We start from the raw sequence: 22,006 nt of genomic DNA, 5'->3' as shown, positions 1-22,006 counted from the left end.
CCCAGTGTCAAGGTGGAGATAAAAGTGGCTGACAAACATCTGGGTTATACACATTATGGAAATGAGGACTGCTATGAGAGCTTGCAGGCTGTTTTGGACTCAGTTGCAGAAAATTCCCAGCTCTGTTTTTCTTCTTTTTGCTAGGCTGAAAAATGCCAGAAAATGAGTTATGTGTGCCATTATGTTTGGGAAGCTCCCTTATTCTGGAAAAAGCTGGAGAATGAATATCGCTGAACAGTACAAATCTGCTCATTGCCTTGAGGTCTGAAAGTGAAAAAAAAAAAAACCTTATTTCCTATCTCTCCTTTGGGGACATTTCCCAGTTAACTGATGCAGAAGTACCTGAACTACTTTTTCTCTTTTTTTTTTTTTCTCCAGAAAACATAAAATAAAACAAAGTAAAATAAACTTAGATATTTTTATGCAGAAGCATTTCTGGAGTATTCTCTTTCCTGTATTTTCTCTGCTCTTAAAAATAATGTATAGTTAATAATAATGTGTTAAAGTAATAGAGTGGTTAAATAGTAGAATCCTAATAGCCTGTATAAGAAAACTATGTTTTAAAAATAAATGCTAACACGAAACTTGAATATTTTACAGTTCAACTTTAATTTTTAAGGGAAGATTTTATTTTTTTGATTCTAATAATATTAAGGTGTCAGATGTAGTCTGTTTTTGAATGAGAAGTAAGGAACTAATTTTAAGATTAGTTAGGGAACTAACCTTAAGATGGAAATTTCATCTTAAAGCAAAAGAAAGCTGGAAGTTGTCTGCCTTAAGACAAATGTGCAATTAACCAGGACTATTTGTTTTCCCTAGAACTTTGCATGTTCATTGCTACTATATTCTGTCCAAATGCTGCTTAGGGCCTGTTAGGATTATATGAAACTGATAATAAATAATTTGAGTATTTTAAAAAAGCAATGTTTTCTACTTAAAAAATAAAAAGGCTATCCATCATATCTTCTCATTAAAAAAGCCTTGAATAAGTTATATATATTACTCATAAGCATAACCATTACATATTAATTCTGTAGGTATCGTATATAAACTCTTTTCTTGTTGTTTTTTCAGAACTCTCTTTTTCCTTAATCTTTGCCTTCTTTCATACCCCATGACTATCAATACCAGGTAAGGTGTTATCATAAAGTCAAAGCAGTGAGGCAGAATTTTAATATTGTATTTCTTTCAGCGATTTAGGCATGAGATAAAAAAATGATGGAATGTGATTACTTGCCATTTTTAAATGACGGTGTTGAACCAAGCCCAGTGTCCTAAAGGATGGTACACAGTATAAAACATTTTGTCTAAATACAAATATATCAGATGACTCTTTATTCTATGAACCATCAACCTGCCATTCATTCACCCATTCAAAGTTACTTAAAAAAATTCCTTCTTGTATTAGCTGTAGGTTAGGAAATACGCTAATGAACCAAACATGGCCCCTGCCCTTATTAAATCAATATAAATTAGATTCCAAGTACAAAACAGATCTAATAAACTTTTTAAGACACAATCAGTCAGAAAGAACCTATTTATTGCAAGGCTAAAAGGGCCAGGAATACAAAGAATAAAAAAAGGCTCTAGAATTAAAAAAAAAAAAAAAAAAAAAGTCACACAGCCTTCCTTGGCTAATGTTTATCTCTCTCACTTTTCATAAAGATGTGAGTAATAAGAAGTATGTCTTTCCTATAAGAAAAGTAACAGCACAACGATAACTAAGAACTGAAACTGAGGAAGAAAAGAGGTAGAAGAAAAGAAGAGGTGGTGGGGTCTGGAACCAAGCCTGGGGAACTCATGCCAGCATCTAAAGGGGTTGATGCCAAGAATCTGTAAACCTGGAGGAATTTAATCTCAGTGTTGCTAGATATTCCGATTACATTAAAAAGAATTTAGCAATTTGCACTTTTAGATAAAAGTTCCGGATTTCACAGCATTGGCTTGGATTTAAACACAAGCACACAAACCCTAAGTTTGCCAAAGGTAATAAGTGGCAGATCAAACTAGGCCTGTGATTCCCAACCAACATGCAAATTCCCTGAATCTTTCTGCTCAGAAATTCCATAAGGTGATATACTTAATTTTATAACAAGATACTTTTGAGAAATTTACCAAACTATAAGTGGTAGAAGCTTTAAAAAAAAATGTATAAGTGAAGAATCTGTACAATGAGATTTGTTAAATCGATGATTTTATAGGTAAATGTTTTTTGCAAAAAGCCATTTTATTAGTTTAACTTCAAGTGAAATACGTACAGCAAAATATATAATTCTGTAAGTTGTATAAGTGATAATGTTAGAGGAAACATGGTTTATACTCACGGTTCATAAGAGCAGTATTTTGCCTAATAAAAGCAGATAGAGCCTAATATTGTTCTTAAAAAAAAAAAGGAACTTCGCCCCCCCATAGACACTTAAATTATTTTATGAAGTACCACCATGCACACCTATGTTAGTTGAATACTGCATAATCTCAAAAGATGCAATTCACATAGACTATGGTATAAACAGTGCTCCTAGAACCATGTAGTATGCCATAATTTTTGTTATTTATGGTATACAACATTCCTAGTCTTCTCTAATAATTACACAAAACCCATGTGACAGATGGGATAGATCTGACTGTTGTTTTCCAATTTCATTTTACAGGTATAGTCCAAAGAAACCTAGCAATTTGCCTGATGTCATACAATAGCTGCTGATAGAGTTAGGCAAAAATGCATATCAACTGAATCCTGATCCAGTCTTTAAGAAGGCATGAAAAATAATGATAAATTGCCTTTTTACTTCATGGTTTGAAAAGCACTTTCACAGATATTTTCTCATTGTCAGTGGACACTCAGTGCATGATAATGGGGGACGGAAATCTGAATGACTCCTCATTATCTTTGATTTTTCTCTTTATCAGTCCTTCAAATATGCATTTATTTGAGTTGTTTAACTCTAGGTTATTTATGAGTTCAAGAATATAATTTCAGTCATTTTCTGTACAATTAGTTAAATTCCCTAATATCCTAACAATGTCACCTTTCACGTAGCTTGATCAACCAACCCATTCTTTTCACACATAAGGGTATATTTCATTTCTAAAATTTGGCACGTGGGTATGCATATATAGTCATTTTGTTTTAATCTCTGTTCCCATTTTATATCATTCCCTTACTATAATCTCCTCATTTATGCTTTCTGATTATCCTTACCACTTTGACATCTACTCTTACTCCTCAATCTCACAAGCCTGAGATTATGACCTGAGCTGAAATCAAGAGTCAAATGCTCAACTCAATGAGCCGATCTACAATTTTTAAAATGTACCTGCTTTGTTCTCTATAAGCCTGCAATAGCCAATATAGTAGCTACTGGGCACATGTACCTATTTAAATTTAAATTAATTAACTTAAAAATTCAGTTCGTCTTGTCATACCAGACACACTGCAAATATTCAACAGCCACATGTGGCCAGAGGTTACTATATTAGACAGTGCAGCTATAGAACATTTTTATTATCACAGAAAGTTCTATTGGACTCTGGTACATAGTAATTGGCCATCTGTTTTCCTTTAACCCATGTGCCTTTTCTTCTTAGTCTGTCTCAGGCTGAATGAAGGCAGTTTTATCCAAACACTGTTTTTGCATATATTTAAAAATACTATAAACATGCTGCATCTCTTGATTCTATGCTATACAGAGACTTCAACCAAAATGGTTTAAGTCAGAGCACATCTCCTCAGCAAGCAGTGGCACTGGGCCAATTAGGAGGGACACTAAGTGTGAACACGTTTCTTTTATGTGTTGTTTCCCCAAAACATTGCACCTTTCTTACTTCTTATCCATTTGCCTTCAATTTACTGCCTAAAGAAGTAAATTGAAGCAATACTGATTTCTTCATTGACAGAGTGTAATTGGCAAATTTAATCATTAAAAGGAGAAATGATGGGAAAAATATTGCCTTTCCCAATAACAATGTGATCTTGAGCCGTAAATATGCAAGATGAGCTTATAAAAGGAGGGCCCTACCATTTAAGCCTAATGAAATGAGTGAAACAATTAGTATTGCTTGTCATGCTTAATTGCTCAGTGACAGCCAAGACTGATCTTTTTATGAACCTTTCAGTCCTGGACTCAGGATTATTCACAGTGCTCTAGTCCCAGTGAGATGCAGTAAACTAAATACACCTCACCCTCACCTGGCATGGAGTCCTCTTATAAAATACAACTTCCTAGAGATCTTTTTTGTTTTTATGCATAGGGAAAGTAAGTTGAAACACTAGCATTTTTCTCTTTTTTAAGAAATAGTTTTAAAAATCACCGTCTATTTCAGAAGGTAGGTTTTTTGTTTTGTTTTGTTTTATTTTTAAATCTCTAGGCCTTTTTGGCACAATCTTCTCAAAAAAGTGAACTTGAAAAATTAAAATAATAAAATAGAGAAAATACCAGAGGACAATTACCAGTCATGGTTCAGAGATCCAAACAAGGAAAACTAGTCAATATTATGAATTTATGGTACAGCATAGAACAAGGGCTCAGGCGTACCCCAATAGGTTTTACGAAATTCAGTGCATGAAAAAATGCACTCACTAACTTTAACAAGTACCCCAAGGTCCAGTGAAGGCACATATAAGTAAGTGGGCTGCAGAAGGGTGCGGTAGCTCCGCGCATTACTTCCTGCCGAACTTCTGCATAAGTATCAATCTACTGAGTCGCGTGTGTGCTTGGCAAATGCAGAAGCTTTCTCTTCACAGTGGATACTTACTGTTGAGTAAAGGGAAGACGTGCTGGAGACCAGTGATAATGAAGAGCCGTGAACTGGAAAAAGCAAAAAAGAACAAAAGGTGAAATACTGAAGTCTGCTCAGAAACAGCGGGCCTTTGCTGGAACGTGGCCATTAGGGACGTAAAATAATAACAGCTAGACAGAAGAATCGGAGAATGATTTGGCTTCTGGAGGTCAAACAGTTGAGACAGGGGAAGGTCCCATACCTGTTCCTCTAAAATACCTCCTTCATCATGTTGGATAGACCCTCTGAGCGTGCTGTGTGCTTATTTCAAGCTGTAGTAAACTTCCACAGAATAAATTACCAGAAAATGATAGAAACCTAAAATAAAGTGGCCATGAACTTTACACTTTAAGAAAACATTTTATGTATTTTATTTATTTAATTTCCTTTTTATACAACAAAGATCTATTTTCAATGTTTTTCGCCATATGCTTTCAGGGGAATAAGCATTTAACTTAACTTGCTATTTCAACATTATCTGTGATGAGTTGATTATGCCCTTTTAAATGGAGAATTATTATTCCTTTTGTAGTTTTAGTCCTAGAAAAATACTTATTTCAAGGTGGTGTCTCACGGAAATGAAGAACGGAAATTGCATATTTTTATCGGAGTATACCAAAAATACCATCTTACACAATTGATAGATTGTCTTATATCTCTGCACATCTAATGTGTTAAGCCCAAAAGGTGGTAAAATTATGCTTAATTATATTTGTAGAAAAGTCCTTCTGCTTTTCACTGTGGGGTAATATAAAGTTATTTCTGCATATTTACCCATTAAAAAACATTAGTTGGGCCCACCCAATGAGACAGGCCATTTCTAGATCCTTGGACTATAAAAATGATAAGACCATCCTAGGAGCTCAAAAAAAAAAAAAGTAGAAAGATATACAACTCAGAAGACAATTACAATAGAGTAATAAAAACCCTGTCGAGAGCAATGCAAGAGGTACCATAAGAATACATGGGAGATGCTCACAACCTGGTCTGGAGAGGACTGGGACAATCCTGTGTAGGATTGTGGCAGTGGGGCTCAAAAGCAAGGGATGAATTTGAGGGACAGCAGCAAGAACTTGTTTAAAACTGACTAAATATAAAAATGTGGGTCAAAAGAAGAATAAAGTATAATCCTCAGATTTCTACTACCCCTCTGTGAGATGTGTAAAATGTCAGTCATCTGAAGAACACAATACAAACAAAATCCCACATTCTTCCAGCCTCTAAACTAAGATTTTCAGCATGGGGTACAGAGGCAGGTGGACAACAAATCAGGAGATTCCATTTTTGGTCCATTGTTGCTACCTACTATTCATAGGTCAATGACCTCCTCCTAGTCTGTGGCTGTTTCTTTATCTTCACCATAAGCATTGAGCAGAGAAGGCATCAATAAAGCCCCTGCCATCTCACTAGCTCAACAATCCCTTGATGGTAAACCACAAGATAAGACCTGTAATAGTTCACTGTTCAATGTATGGGCATCAAAGAGCCATTGTGCCCACTCAGCCTGGCGTTCAGCACTTTAAATGATTGAATCTTCATACACAGAAGCCCAGACTTTCCCAGCATATGAAAAGTATTCTATCTGTAAATGAGGCACCCTAGATGAGCCATCAGTATGCTTAGCAAATTATTATTTTTTTAAATATTTTATTTATTCATGAGAGATAGAAATAGAGAGAGAGATAGAGATAGAGAGAGAGAGAGAAAGAGAGAGAGGCAGAGGGAGAAGCAGGCTCCATGGAGGGAGCCCAACGTGGGACTTGAACCTGGGACTCCAGGACACGCCCTGAGCTGAAGGCAAGTGAGGGCACTGAGCCACCCGGGAATCCCCACAAATTATTTTTTACAGTATTATAAGATGCCTGTCCGTGAAGAGAGTGATAGAACCATCTCAAAAAAACAATGACTTCACATTTCTTATCAGTTTAACTTTGTCTATCTACCCTGCCACAATCAGCAGACTCTCGGGATATAACCCCCTCTCCATCACACTGAGCCGAGGGGGTTCAGTTAATATCCCAAAAGGTAATGGCAGTGGTGATCAACCGATTTAATGCCAGTAGTTTAAATGTACAGTGGTGGCCTGAGAACATGAAATCGATTTTCACAGCTATCTAAACTTTTAGTCAGAAGAGGCTTTACGAAAGTAGGAAGGATAAAGAGAAAGGAACAGAGCTACCTCCTAATTTCATTCTCATGACAAACCTGTGAAATTATAGATGCAGGAACTAGCACTGACTAAGTTAAGAAACCTGGTCAAGTTCATACCACAGATAAGTGGATGACCAGAGGCTTAACACTTAGTATGTTTCAAGGTCTGGAGTCCTTTCTTTTATACATAATTATTAAAGACTAGGATAGTTGGCTGATTTCATGTCTGATTTTATTCTGATCAGTTTAAACTTTTATGTTTACCTTTATTTTATCCTTAGCTGATATGCTTTATAGTATGTGTGCCACAATTTTCCTTTATGGCTACTTTAAAAAATCTTCCTCTAAATCAAAGAGGAAAATCTCTCAAATATTGTCAAATTTCACACCTTAGTTATATAGCTTAAAAAATTACATACATTTGAACATCAATGAAGCCTCCTGAGTTTTTCAAATGGAACTATTATAAAGTATTCACATAGAACCTGTTGCATTGTATAAGGAAATGAAACTTCTAAGGCAAGAAAGTAGACCTGATATGAATTCTGATATGATATGCTAACAGAAACCAACAGCAGAGGGAGTTTCTGAGAATACAAGTTGGCAACATGCAGTAGTTTCGTGAGATCATTTTTCTCGTTTATGTATCTGTATAGTTCTTTAAGGTGTCAAACAAAACATTTGCTCTGATATTTGACACATGAGGACAAATAGTCTCTAAAATAATGAGGATTTCTGTATGGGAATGTTCGATTTGTTCTGAGCTGTCCTATAGGCAACTATTAACCTAAAGAATTTCTGGCATATTTCCAAATGCATAAAGAAACAGAAGGTAATGCAGACTAAAACTTCTTCAAGCTTCAGGGCTCCCTAAATGAGAGTTATACTTACTCATTTATTTACTCTTCAGGAATTCTTGTGATGGCGACTGCTGTGACAGTTTTCATCTCTGAGTTAAATAAAGCAACTCCATCTTTATTTCCCCCTACGCCTACCTTCTTCCATGCTGTCTCGGAAGGAGCCTGAATGACTGATGGCACGTGGCCTTTCTTCCAGAGACGTGGCACTGCCACAGAGCTGGGAGTCGTCATAGAGATCGAAGGAAGAGTCTTGGGCTGGGATGCTATTGGAGCGCATCATGCTGGGCCCAGGAAGGTTAAATTGAGACAGATTGGTTGGGCTCACTGAAAAACAAAGCACACATAGCCTCATTATTCTGGGGCTTGGGTGATGAAAATGGTAGGCTGCTGGAGAGGGAGGATGGGATCCTAATTCAACGGAAAGGTGAATTCAGTGGGTGTCTCTATCTAAGGTAGGCTGACCGTCTGCGTCTGAAATGTTCAATAATAGTTTCCGCAGAGTCCCTCTTGTCTCCCAACACTTCCATGGCCAGCAGAATGGCAATGACTAAAGCAATATTAAACAAAGCCGCCAAGCAACCTCTCCTGTTGATGCTCAAAATACAACAACATGGTAGATCCTGCTGGCGATTATGAAGAAAAGACTTTGTGTTTGCTGGTTTCTTTTCGAGAAAAATGCATCACTTTTATAGAAAAAATAAAATCGAAAGGGAAACACAAGAAAACTAAATTTCCCAAGAAGACCCTTCTGAAGCTTCCAGGCAAAGACTTCCAGTCATTTTGAGTTCTGAATTTATGTAAGTTCATGGTCAATACCATCATTATTATCAGAGTTAGTTTATACAAGAAGAAAATAAAATTTTTCTTTAAATGGAATGTAATATACATGGTTTCTAGAGCTCATCCAGCAGGTTAATGACACAATTCTCTTCTTCTGTGTCTAAGACCAGAGTGCCGTAGTGAGACTGTCAAATGTCACAAACCTGTTATGTTTTCTGAGCAGTACCTCATGTTCACCATTTGAAATAAGAATTTATTTACTTAGTGCTCATTGTCAAAGAGTTCTGATGAGACTTAACTTTGCAGGCCAACTGATAATCATGAACTTAAAAAAAGATGTGGCTGACTGAATGTACAACTGCTTTGGAAACAATACTGTCTTAAAATATGGAATAAAAGCACAGCACAAACCAAGAAATGTATTTATCATAAATGCTCATATTTAAGAAAAGTAAGCTGTTACAGACATGTGAAGAAGTAGGCAGGAACCTTTTACGCTATCACAAAAGCTGTGAGTACTTTCAAAACCTCAGGGAATTTATGTTTTTGGCTCAGAATTAGTCTGATTATCATTTCAAATTTTTTTTGATAAAAAAATTTTATCCTATTTTTTTCCTTTGACACAGGCACTACATTTCTTTTTAATATAATGGCTGGCTTTCCAAACAATGTAACATAGGAGTCATACATTGAGGCAAATGAAAGAGAATTTCTCCTGTTTCCCAGGCACTGTGTTGGATATTTTATAGGTATTAATGAATTAATATACAGAACAACTCTGTGATAGAGTGGTTGTGGATCAGAATGAAAAAAAAAGGAAGAGAAAAAGGAAAGAAACACAAGATTTAGAATTATATCTGTGTGTGCAAATGTGAAATGCGATAAAGATTAAAGAAACCATGGATTTGCAAAGTGTGCAATCTTTTGGAAAGAAGAAGAAAAGAAGGAAAATGAGAAGGAAAGAGAGAAGGAAAGAAGGACGAATGAGGAGAGACTGGGAGAGTGAAGTGACAGCAAGGGAGGGAGGGAGAGAGAGGTATCTTTTAGGCACAGTCCTTCAGCCAGCAGTGCCTAATTCAATTTAATTGCTGATTGACTGCCAATAGCTACACTGAAGGACATTCTAGACTTGAATGTGTATGTTTATTTTTTTTATTTTTTTTATTTTTTATTTTTTTGAATGTGTATGTTTAAAGTACCTGCATTGGAGTAAATCGTCCTATTCTATGTCTACAGTTTGAATTGTCTCTTTGCTAAATGAATGAAGTATTCAACACATTTGTAAATGTTTTATGTCAATACGTATCCAGAGGTTAGGAGGTCATTTCTTTCACTATTCGTCTTTGCATAGTAGTTGCAGAGCTATCCAAGTAAATTGTCCTTCTATAATTTCAAAACCTATGACTTGACTCATCCAAGAAATAGAGGATTGGCGTGAATTTTAAAGTGAATAGTTTGCATTTACAAACACTTTTGATAGCTTCTCCATTGAAGCTATACCCATACTATTTAAGAATGTTCAGTTAAGTTCATGTCTATGACAGGTCTACTTTTTTTGGTACTGTGGTTGAATGGAAAGATAAATATGGCACGGCCTTGACTTCAAGAATGGCTACAGCAGAGGTGACGGAAGGGCAGAAAATTTCATATGTAAATAAATCAAGAAAAATTATACAATAGAAGACAAAATATGACAGAGAATTTCTGCAATGGTACACAAATTAGCACAGGGCTTTTGTAGTGGCTTTGTTTCCCATCTGCTTCAGGCAAATATCCCAATCTCTACCCTTCAGTTTCTTCATGAATTATAATTTTTAAAAACAGCAGAATAAATGACCTCGTGACTCATTCAAAGCTTAGAGACACAGTCAAGTTCTAAATAGGAAAGCTATAGATGTGGCAATATATTAGGGAAAGGGGGGCTACTGACTTTGTCTTAAATTATATTTCAGAGCAAAGCCACTGTTTTTATTATATTCTTTAAAGATTTTATTTATTTATTCATGAGAGATACAGAGAGAGGCAGAGAGAAAGGCAGAGATCCAGGCAGAGGGAGAAGGAGGCTCCATGCGGGGAGCCTGCCTGATGCAGGACTCGATCCTGGGACTCTGGGATCACACCTGAGCTAAAGGTAAAGGTAGATGCTCAACTGCTGAGCCACCCAAGTGTCCCATCACTGTTTTTATTAAATTAAATGTTGACTTGTGGGATTTGAGGAGAATGGAACTGACAGAAATATGGAGTGGGTTTTTAAATACCCCAGGGTCTCTCCTTGACTTTGCTACTATATCTAGACAGACTAGCGAGTTTATGATATTGTTTTAAAATAAGAATATTCATATAGAAGCTGATTTTTAACTTATTTTGTGGAAGCTGAGACTATCACTAGGCACTAGGTAGAGATTCAAGAAAATTTTATTTGATTTTTTAAAAGAGGAACTTCAAAAGTATGATATATCTAGATTCAGAAAGTTTCTGTCATGTGTGAGTTTAGAGAAGCTAGATATGTCATAAGAATTTAACTGATAGTTGAATTGAGCCAGAGGTAAATGTCTCCCATCTCTGAGATTCTATGCTCTCATGAGTATAGAAGAAAGGGATTAATTCTGAAAAGTTTGAAAGGTGAATATGGAGAGGGGAACAGGAGGGCATTCAAGGTGGAGGAACCTCTGGATGCAAAACCATAGAAACTTCCCATATAAAGCTGTTTAAACTACTCTGTATGCAAAAAGGTCTGACAAATATATAGAACTCGCAGGTTAGAGGCAGATATTATGACTTCTACACACTAAATCTCAAGTAGAGTGAAAAATGAAGCTGAGTAATTGCTGTCACTCATGGGAAGATGACAATGAGTCTCACCAGGTTATGAGATGCCTTGCAAGGACTATGACCAATAGTAAATAAAGTTTCAATCAAAGATGTATTTTATTTACATAAGTTAGATTCTGATTCATATTCTTGAGTGAAATGGGTTTCTATTATAGGCATCATACATACCAGGAACTACACAAAAACCACAGTTTACTTTGGTAATAGCTCCTGCTACTCTACTGACGATGATGCACCTACAGTGATCTTGAATTTGTTTGTTATATGTGACTTCTTACAGCAATATTTCTAAAAATTTTATGTATTAACATATTTTAAAAGGTAGAAAGGATAAAGAAAACACAGGTACTGTAACTGCCAAATGTTAGTAATAATCACTTCCTGATCATTCAGAAGAGATAATGACCAAATTGGAAACAAATGATGACCAAAGTGAACTGCGGGACAGTGCTATCTATCTATATTCAAGTTAAAATATTCCATTTGATATATTTTTAAAATTTAGTAATAAAGAAATCTTTACTTATATTTAATAATACCCACTGTCTTGCCTAGTAAGTATAAATTCTGTTGATTGAAGATACAATAGAAAGTTTTTTGTTTTATTTTTTAAAGATTTATTTATTTGAGAGAGCGAATGAGTGAGAGAGAAAGATACAAAGAGAGAGAGAGAGGGAGGGAGACAGAGAGCCTAATGCCAGGCTTGATGTCATGACCCTGAGATCATGACCTGAGCTGAAACTAAGAGTCAGATGCCCAACTGACTGAGCCACCCAGGTGCGCCACAATAAAAAGTTTTAAAAAATAATTTCTTTTTTTTTTTTTAATTTTTTATTTATTTATGATAGTCACACACAGAGAGAGAGGCAGAGACATAGGCAGAGGGAGAAGCAGGCTCCATGCACCGGAAGCCCGACGTGGGATTCGATCCCGGGTCTCCAGGATCGCGCCCTGGGCCAAAGGCAGGCGCCAAACCGCTGCGCCACCCAGGGATCCCAAAAATAATTTCATGTTTTTAAAACTGGTCATTTTTTTCTGTAAAATAACACAGCATAGAGATCTCAGAACGCTTGATTTGAAGCCATGTGCACTTATAAAATTTGGGTGGGCACATGAGAGTGTGTTAACATGTCTGGGAAGGTCTTCCTTTATAAGTCACAATGGGTGAAAATGTTGGATAGTAGAGGCAGTAGATCAATTTGAAATCCACTGCTATCATCGTGATAATGTAAGGCATGCTTTCCAATAAAAATGATGAAGTAGCAAGGCCTGTTAAGTCTTATACTCTCTTGAGTCTTAGTGCACATAAGATCAGTCCCCTATAATATAAGCTAGGTATTATGGATCCATTTCACAAATGAGGAAATTGACTTTGTTAAAGTCAGACATAGTAAATGGTGAGCATTTTTTTTCCCAAATAATAATGAACAGACGGATTTACTTAGAACAATATAAATAAGAATATAATGGGGTAAGGATTCAATTAGTCAGGGGTGTCTGGGTGGCTTAGTTGGTTAAGCATTTGACTTTGGCTCAGGTCATGATCCCAGAGTCCTGGGATTGAGCCCCACGTTGGGCTCCCTGCTCAGCAGGAAGTTTGCTTCTCCCTCAGCCTCTTACCCTACTAGTGTTCTCTCTCTCTCTCTCTCAAATTAATACAATCTTTTAAAAAAATGATTCAGTTAGTCAGATTAATGTCAGGTATTGAAAAGATTGATAAGAGATATAAGATAACTAGCAAACTCAGCATCCCAGGTGGTTTGGGTTTGTCTCAGATGTTGTGTAAAATTAGAGCTTATTTCATATTTCTATGACACTATAAAAAGATATTCAATTCATTTTTTGAAGTCAAAATTTTAAGCTTCTTGGTATGTTTCATAATTACAATTCGAAGGAAGTAAAAGCTATACCATCCGTTGTCGTTATGAGACAAAGTAGTCTCATCACTGTTGGCGTGGCAGTAAAAACTTGGTGTTTGTTAGGAATTCCTTAGCTTATATGGAACCATGACTAAAATAATTGGTTTTTATTGCCAAAGCTTTATTCTGTAAACAATGAAGAGTTACCAAGAGAAAAGAGCCATGAGTGTCCTATGGGACTGAAAAAGTTGAAACTATGAAAGGATTTGGACAATCAGTAGGTCCATTATTAGAACAAAAATTTCTAAAGTAAAACAAAAAAGAATAATGAGACTACTTGATATGTGATTTTATAGAACAGGAATCTATTTTTAAAAGCACTGGATCTATTAAATTATAACTGGCATGTTTAGACTCCTTTCATTACTTTGTCACTCTTCCCTATGTTTTCTGTGACATTTATACAAATGATTTTATATTTCATACAGATGATGCTAAGCACAAAGTAACCTAATGGCTAACTTTGTCATTTTTTTTTTTCATTTCACTTATCCAAAAATGTTCACAGGGAAAACTCAGATTCATTTTAAGGAGAGTTTTGAAATGGTATTAATTTTGATCAGTTGTAAAGATGTGATTTTAGAGTCATGGAGTTATTTTTTTCTTCTTAATTATTTATATTTTCTGTTTTTCTACAATATTTATATTTTCTGTTTTTCTACAAAAGTATGATAAATTTTGTTAAGGACTTAAAAAAAAAACACTTTTAACAAAACCCAAGAGATATTTCATTATTTTTTTAAGAGGACCCTGAGAAAACGCCATAGGCTTGAAGTCAGGTGTTCTGAGATCTATTACTGCCTCTGCCCCTTATGAGGTGAGACCCTTTCTTTGAGAGAAATGACCTCTTTGTGCCTCTGGATCCTAGACTGTAAAATAATAACAGTAGTACCCATATCAAGTTGTCATGGGCAATAAACTGCATATCATTTGGAAAGTATTTTGTGAATAGCCAGCCATCCAACAAGTACGAGGTACTATTAATGTGTGTATCTTTTCTTTAAGCAAACAATTTTTATGGATACCAGAGCTCCCGTGAGGGGCAGGTGGTGAAAAGAACAAGATTAAATTGTGTTTAGAACATTTTACCCAGGTTGGAAAAGTGGTATTTTCCTGTTGCAGAAGATGACATAGCAGAAGGGGAGAGCAGAGGGGACTGGTTGCCAGCATCCTGCAGCCCTCCAGTGGAATGGGAGCGCAGCCACTCTTTGCCCTCTTCTTGGTTGGCCTGCCGAGATGATGGGGTGTATCTGCAAAACAGCACAGCTAAGACACTGAAGTACGTCTACAAGGGCAAGGCAATACCAGGACAAGAAAACAATTGAGAGGAGCTTACTATTCAGACTGAACAACATTCTCAAACAGATTGAATCTAATTATAATTGCTTAGTTCTTCCAGATGATCTGACACCATCTGTTTGAATCTCACAGGAAAAAAAAATAAAGGATTTTGAAAGGAAAATTATGCTTCTGTGAGATATGTAGTGGAAAATCATAAGCAATGAGCAGACAGCCAAGTTAATTGAGAAGGCCTCAAAAGCACAGTGCTTGGAAGGATGTGAAGAGGGTGAAGGCACAGACTAAATACGGTAGACAGTGCTAGGCCAGGAGCCAAGGAAACTGGCGTGATGGCCACAGAAAGGCATAGGAAATGGAACACAAATTGACAGATCTTTTTTTGAAAAACAAAAAAAAGAAATGAAAAAAAAAAAAAAGAAAAACATTAAAAAAAATATTTGGCTAAAATGCCACTTGATATCATGTCTAGATTTTTTTTTTTTTAAAAAAAGGAAAAAAATGGGCTCACTTTGGTGGAAAGTAAATTTCTGAAACAAAATCTTGAAATGGAATAACTGCAAACTATTTGCTATTACTAAGGGACTGGCAAGAAAAAGGATAACAGGGAAAGGCCTATTTGGCCAGTGCTCATTTTCACCAGAGTAAGTAAATTCTTGACATCAAAGAGCATTTAACTCACTATGTTCATACGTGTTTCACCTCTCTTTTTTGTTCATTGTATATCCTCTCCTCAGATAAAAGTGTACAGTAAAGGAAGGCCATGGATTAAATTTTCATTTTAGTTTTTATGATGAACTGAAGGATTATTTTGAGACTATTATGTTAGACTAGACTAATTGATATCTAAATTGACCAGCACTCCTGATAAGCAGAAATTAAAACTCTTGAGTTTTTACCAAAAGGACTCTTTAAAAATTCATACCTTAATTATAGTATTTGTCCTCTGATGATGAAAATATATTTTTTGAAAATTCAAATTAGAGCATCCTTCAACCTTTCAACATTAACGGGCCACATCTGTAGATTATATGGGTTGAGGTTTTGCAAGCATATGCCTCCAAGATGCAAAAGTTAGGGAAGTTAATTTTATTTTAATTTATAGAAGTGAGTACTGGAATCTACCAAAAGTTGCTGCCCCCCAAATAATGGTATTTACATTGGATTTAATTTACTTAGTCTGACCTCTACTGGTATCTCCAACAGGAGGCTTATCTCACCAATGCCTCAGGCCAGAGAAAACATCAGGATTAAAAGTGATGCCATCTGTGATGGCAAACGAAGGAAGAAAGAGGGAGAGAGACAGCACACAAAGTTTACGTAACAACAGAGAAAGGCAGCAATTGTGCTGAGAGAAATATATACCTTAGTCCCTTTTTGGGTAGTGTATTTCTGTCAAGCTGCATGCTGTTAAAACAAAGAAAACCCCTAAGGACATAATGCAAACAAAATCTCCAAATTACACATGCAACAAAAATGGTTCTCTAAACTTCACAAAATAAAGTTTTTGTGACAAATATTTAGTGCTTAATTTATTGGAAAAGGCCAACAAAAGGGGACCGGATGTCCATTGTTGTAACACATTCGATGATAATTTAGTGACCGGATTATGAGCAGGTGGATTAAGTCATTTGTTGACATAATTCCCCAGTAGATTCTATTTACCTACTGCTAGGGTAGCTTTTGCTTCCCTGTGCAGCTGACTAGATTTTGGCTGTGATTTCAAATTCTGGAGAGTCCGAGGTGGAAATCAGATAGATCTGCTCTTCCTCAGCTAAACTGACAACTTTCAATGGACAGAGGAGATATAAAACATCCTTTAATACTCAGTTTTTGTTTTCATATTATTTTTAATAAAAACAAAGGCAGATCTATTCCATTTGCATAGAAGGACAGAAAGTAATATATAATAAAATATCTGCTTGAAACGTAATGTTTTTGGCACCATTTATTTAAATATTTAATAGAATTAAACCATGCCATCCTTTGGAGATTCTAAGTTAGGTATTTAAAAGGCTGTAAGTTTTTTATCAGTTTCCATTTTAAAGAATTCTCAACTGGTCATAGAAGAGGGATGAAAGGATATGTCTGGAGAAAATGAGAAATGGCCTCTCTAAAAATAGAAGAGGGTGTCAACAACTAAGTGGGACAAGTATAGAGATTTCTGTTACAATCTCTGGCATGTGAATAACCAAAGAATAAAATTTATTTGAATTTCAAGAATGATAGCTCTCTTCCAGTAGAACCTCCAATGATCAAAATTAAATACACAGGATATGCATAATGGGTATGATAAAACACAAATGCAAACACATTGACTTGAAAATTAAGCACTCAAAATCAAAGCTAAAATGTTTTCTTCTGTGTGTACTCCATTAGCACTGTAGTAGAAAGCAACCAAAGGCATTATATGACTTTACTTGTTGGGAATGTCTGCATAAGGTAATTACTCCATTATGTAGAGGCCAGTTCTAGTAAATGTTTTGACTACATAAGGTTTTTAGTAGTGTGCATCAGCAAACAAAAAGGAATCAAACTGAACAAATATGAAAAACCTATTAATATGGTCACAAGCCATTTTAAAGATTATCTTTTTCATGTGTGCAGATTTATTAAAGCTTCACATTGCAGAGAAAATTGAAAATAAGCAGTTTGCCAAAATATCAATTGTATAAAATGTGTGTTTATATCATTCAATTTAATTTAAAAAAATGGAAAAAATACATTTAAATTGACCAATATAACTTAAAACCTTTAAGTAGAAATATGTTTGATCTGGATACTAGTGGTTTTATAATGTAGACACTTTCCACACACCTTGAAAAGTCACATACTCTTATGCCTACAAGGGCCAGGCAGGCAGGGGGCAATGAAGGAGAGAGGGAATTTAGCCAGTCTGAGGTGGTCAGACCCCATCTGTTCAAAGCCAAGAGATGCTCTACAGGATTGTGAAGGCAGGGTTGCTCCACTTGATATTTCAAAACAAGCCTGCAATTTGTAATGTTGGTTACTACTTTAAATTACTGTTAAATAATTATTGTGAGATGGTATCATTATGTATTATTGCTTTAAATTATTTAATTTAATTAATTAGAATTTATAAAATGTTTTATAAAATAAATGTATAGAATTTAAAAAATTACCTTAAATTACTTTAAATTAAATTAATTTTTAGTTATTGTTAAATAATAATTATTGTTAAATAATATGGTTAGGGTACAAAAAGCAAAACAAACTAAATAACTGCAAACTGGTTACGGCTCAAAGGCCACCAATATTTGGAGCAGCTAGCGGGAAAATTACTGAAAAAGTTTTGTGATTATTCATTATTTTATGACATTTTAACGAAAAGGAATTTGAACAAAGTTAAAAATATTTATGGAAAATTATTGATTCAATAATATTAAGATATGAATATATCAATAAAATTTTTTGAAATTGTAGATCAACAGGTAAGTTGTGAACTTCTATACAGCCCCAACATCTCACTCTAATTACTTTCTTTTCAATATTTACATTTTAGCACACTTTTTGTCAGGTATGGCTCTTTGGTTTCCTTAGCATGTCCAGCATTCTGCTGACTGCTTAATTCTAATTACGTCAGGATCTCTGATAGGACCTAATTTTCTCTTCAACAGATCATACACTTTTTTGAATGTACTTTAAAGGATTAGAATAAATTACGACTGCCTGCAGTTTTGTTCCCAAGAAAGAAAAAATACAACTCTCATATCAAAAATTATTTCAATCTAGTAATTTCCTAGGGGGAACTAAAAAATATTTATATCATATATTATATCTAGGAAAGTATTTTTATTTTTAACAATTTAATATTCATCAATATATTTCACTAAGAATCCAGGATAAAATATGCATTTACTTTAAATTAGCCTACGGTTTATTTTAGAAAAATTGCTTATCTGGCTATTTTTAATACTGGAACACTTTCATTTGTAAAGCTGGTCTATTTCAAAAACTGACCAACAACAAGAAGATTTGCTTAAAGAAAATAAGTGACTGCATATTTGCCAGTGTATTTCTAAGTGAAAATGTATATTGACTTCTGCTAAAATATAGATAAAGTAAAAAATTAGCATTGCATTTGTATCCATAAAACTCAATTTTATCATCGGGTTTGATTTGAGGGTTACGTGGTTACAAATTGTTCCTTGTTTATTTTTCTGATTTTTTAATATCTAAATGCCAGAGAAATGGGTTGATGGCTAAATGGTCAACTTATTGCAGCCAAATATATAATTTAAAAAAACAGTATTCTGGAGGGTGATTTGGGTTAATAAATAATGACCTATTGGCAGTGTGATTATAAAATTATTATTTGGATTCCTCCCATATCAGTATACAATCAAAAGATACATTCATAAAACTATAGATTGTTAACAGACTTTCAGCATAATTTGATTTACTTGTTATAAGTTTTGAAAATGACATATGAGGGTGCCATTTACCTTCAAGTATGGAAATTCAAATCCAAGATGCTGTAGGAAGCCTAGCTTCTGAGATAAAAAATTAAACGAAACAGTACTTACAGCCAATGTTTTTGTGGCTATAGTTGCTCTTCATGTATGCTAGCTACGATAATAAAACTAGCAGAGACATAGATGCAAAGGCCTCTAGTTTAGTCTCTCTCATCTTTGTCTTGTGTCTCTTGGTCCAGTTTTTGTTTATGCAGAAAAATGTTATTTTGCAATAAGTAGCCCACCATAGAAACTATCAAGCATAAACATTTCAGTTCTAAAATTCTTTTACCAGGGGGATGTCTCATGGGCATGGGTGTCCACATCCACGAGGGGACCAGGAGGTGCTGTGGATGGAAGCAATGCTTTGCGACACTTCACAAAGGCAGGACAAACAGAAGAGCAATGGGGAAGTGTTAGGTTAATGGGACAACTAGTGCAACTAGTGCAATGCGATAAGAGTCTAGGTGAGAGGTTTAGTCAAGGTTTTAAAAAATAATTCTGGGAGTAAGGCTGGAAGTCTGGAAAAGAGATGATGTTATCCCAGTAATAGATTGAAGAAAAGATTAGGGAATGATATCAGGCATTTTCCAGGGCCAGGAGTGCTTTCACACAGTAACACAACTAAGACGTGTGGCCAGGAGTGTTTCTAAAAGCCTTAGGTCAACAACTTTAAGGTTATCGGGGGGGAAAAAGTGTCAACTTCAGGACATTTTCCAGGGGGAAAGAGTCAGGACCATAATATGTGAGAAAGGATTTTTAGGGTGAAAGAATCTAAAGACTTTTTCGTTAATATGAGACCTTCTGGTAAATATATTTGGTAAGACATGCCTCATTATGTGTTTCTCATGGTTAAGTTAAAAAAAAAAAAAAAACCTCCTTAAACCAACGGGAAACACATTTATTTTCAAGGGGCCTATTAAAAACATCACTGATGTTATTAATTTTCTCTAAGAATTCCTATCTGACAATTGACTTTTTTTTTCCAATTCAACTAGGATTCCCCAGTGACCTTTTTGCTATTTTCCACAGAAGTGCTAATAAAGTAAACTTAACATATCGCTCAGAGCATAATTGTAGAATCCATTTAAATTTGGTCTTTAAAAAATGCTTAAATTATCATAAGAAGCTATTGCTGTCTTGGAGCTTAGGCCAAATCATTAACATGTCTTGAGAAGACATCATTTAATACATAAATACAACGTTTTGAATTTTATTCAAATTGCCTATTTGGTATATACGTATGCATTCATATTAAAAAACTTAATTATACAAATATCCTATTCTTAATGGCTTTTTTTTTTCCTTCTACGAACTTGGTAATAAGAGCAAACAAAAGGCCCAGTCTCCTTAATCTTCTCTCTCTTCAGTTTTATGGTCCTTTGCACAGTGGCACTCCCAGTGACATCAAGGGGATTTAGTCGGGGAGGAGGGAGGAGAGAGTGAAGACTTCATCGATGCCTCTAGAAAAGCTCACCTTTCTGAGAGAGTAGATCTCACACTACCCGTTCTCATGAGCAGGCTCTGCACCTCGTGAGTGCCTGTGGTCAGTCCAGACAGGGAGCCATGGTGGCTGAGGGGGAGGTCAATGGACTCAGAGCTCGTATGGAGGCTAGTCAGGGACTGGTAACTCGGAGTGTCCTTGCTGCCGGCAGAGGAACTGCTCAGATTGGCAGCCCACACGAGACCACCTGAGGTGAAAGAGTGAACCGATGCTGGGCTGGAGGCCAACGAGTGACTTAAGCTTATAACATCTGTAGTTAAGTCTGAGGGTTTATTGAAGAGAGGGCTGCTGCTGCCACTCAGCCCACCAGCACTGCCCATGCTGCCCGTACCAGACGACGGTGACTCCAGACTGCCTTGCCGCGCTAATGTGGTACTAGGACTGGGCATTACTGAGGAGGATTTCACACCCTCAGTATTAGGTGCAGAGGCAGATTTGCCACCTGCCTTGGCACCAAACAACCTAAAAGAAAAACAAATAACAACTTCAGTTGTTCCAAGACACTGATATCCACATTTAATATTTAGGGTTACAGTACACAGAGCCAGGTGTGCTTTGGCGTACCACGCTGCCAAGCACCTCCTGTCTCTATGTTAATGAACTTTATAAACTTGAACTTCTTAATCTAGTGCCAAAAAAATCTCACGTGTCACCACAAGGGTAAGCCGGTACTGGGCTGACACCCAGGTGGTGGGGGTGGGGGGGAAGGGGGGGCAAAGCAAAAGTAGATCAAACATGAAAATCCTTGGCTTTCACAGTTTAAGTGACCATGAGAATCTTTGGAGAAAATTAAAGAGTTGGAGCACACTTGCTGTTACCTATTTACAGATCCATTATAATGAAACAACTTCTACGCATTCGGTATATAATACTTAAAAATTTTCTTTCTTTGTTTTTTTTTTTTTTTTTCATTGTAACGGTTCATTCAAAATCTAAAAGGAGTGCTTAAGGCAAGGTTTAGGAGGTAATGTGACCTATCTGGTGGCCTGAGTGACTGTCAGAGAGCCGTTGGTTAGAAACAAGATTGGACACTATTGGCAACATGTTGGTTTGTGTGTATTTTCCCCAAGAAAGACCAAAGGGTTTTATGTCAGTTGCCAGTGCTATTCAAATACACATTTATAATAGTGATTTGAAACATCGCTGGTGCTTAGATGTTGGAGTTTCGTTCAGAAAACATTTTAGTTTTGTAAATGAAGCAGATGGTATAATCGAATTTATGTAAATATGGAAATAAAGTGATATGAAGTAATGGCATAATGATTACCAGCTAATTAAGTTGCAATGAAATCCATATTTCCTATAGTGACATATTTTATGACGAATATGAGAAATTGTTTCATAGGTAATGGGCCACTGGAGGGCACTATTGGCTTTTACTTAAGCAACAGAAATAATTACTCCCACTAC

The 22,006-nt window shown here is 35.7% G+C and overlaps 1 protein-coding gene across 16 annotated transcripts in view; it reads right to left on the bottom strand.

Annotated features, from left to right (window-relative positions):
- NAV3 (neuron navigator 3) overlaps window positions 1-22,006 on the bottom strand; it is a 1,006,607-nt gene that overhangs the window by 67,493 nt on the left and 917,108 nt on the right. For 13 of the 16 annotated variants that reach the window (XM_077845591.1, XM_077845595.1, XM_077845596.1 and 10 more), the window contains 5 exons: window positions 20,570-21,058; window positions 15,983-16,024; window positions 14,411-14,571; window positions 7,926-8,114; window positions 4,756-4,808 (listed from right to left, as the gene is read on the bottom strand). In XM_077845591.1, coding sequence (XP_077701717.1) covers window positions 4,756-4,808; window positions 7,926-8,114; window positions 14,411-14,571; window positions 15,983-16,024; window positions 20,570-21,058 — 934 coding nt within the window. The remainder of the gene's footprint in view (window positions 1-4,755; window positions 4,809-7,925; window positions 8,115-14,410; window positions 14,572-15,982; window positions 16,025-20,569; window positions 21,059-22,006) is intronic. The other 3 variants (XM_077845589.1, XM_077845601.1, XM_077845603.1) reach the window with 3 other exon arrangements.

This window comes from Canis aureus, chromosome 13, assembly GCF_053574225.1.
Source record: "Canis aureus isolate CA01 chromosome 13, VMU_Caureus_v.1.0, whole genome shotgun sequence".
NCBI lineage: Eukaryota > Metazoa > Chordata > Mammalia > Carnivora > Canidae > Canis > Canis aureus.
Note: the sequence above shows the minus strand (reverse complement) of the source record. Positions and strands in the feature narration are given on the sequence as shown.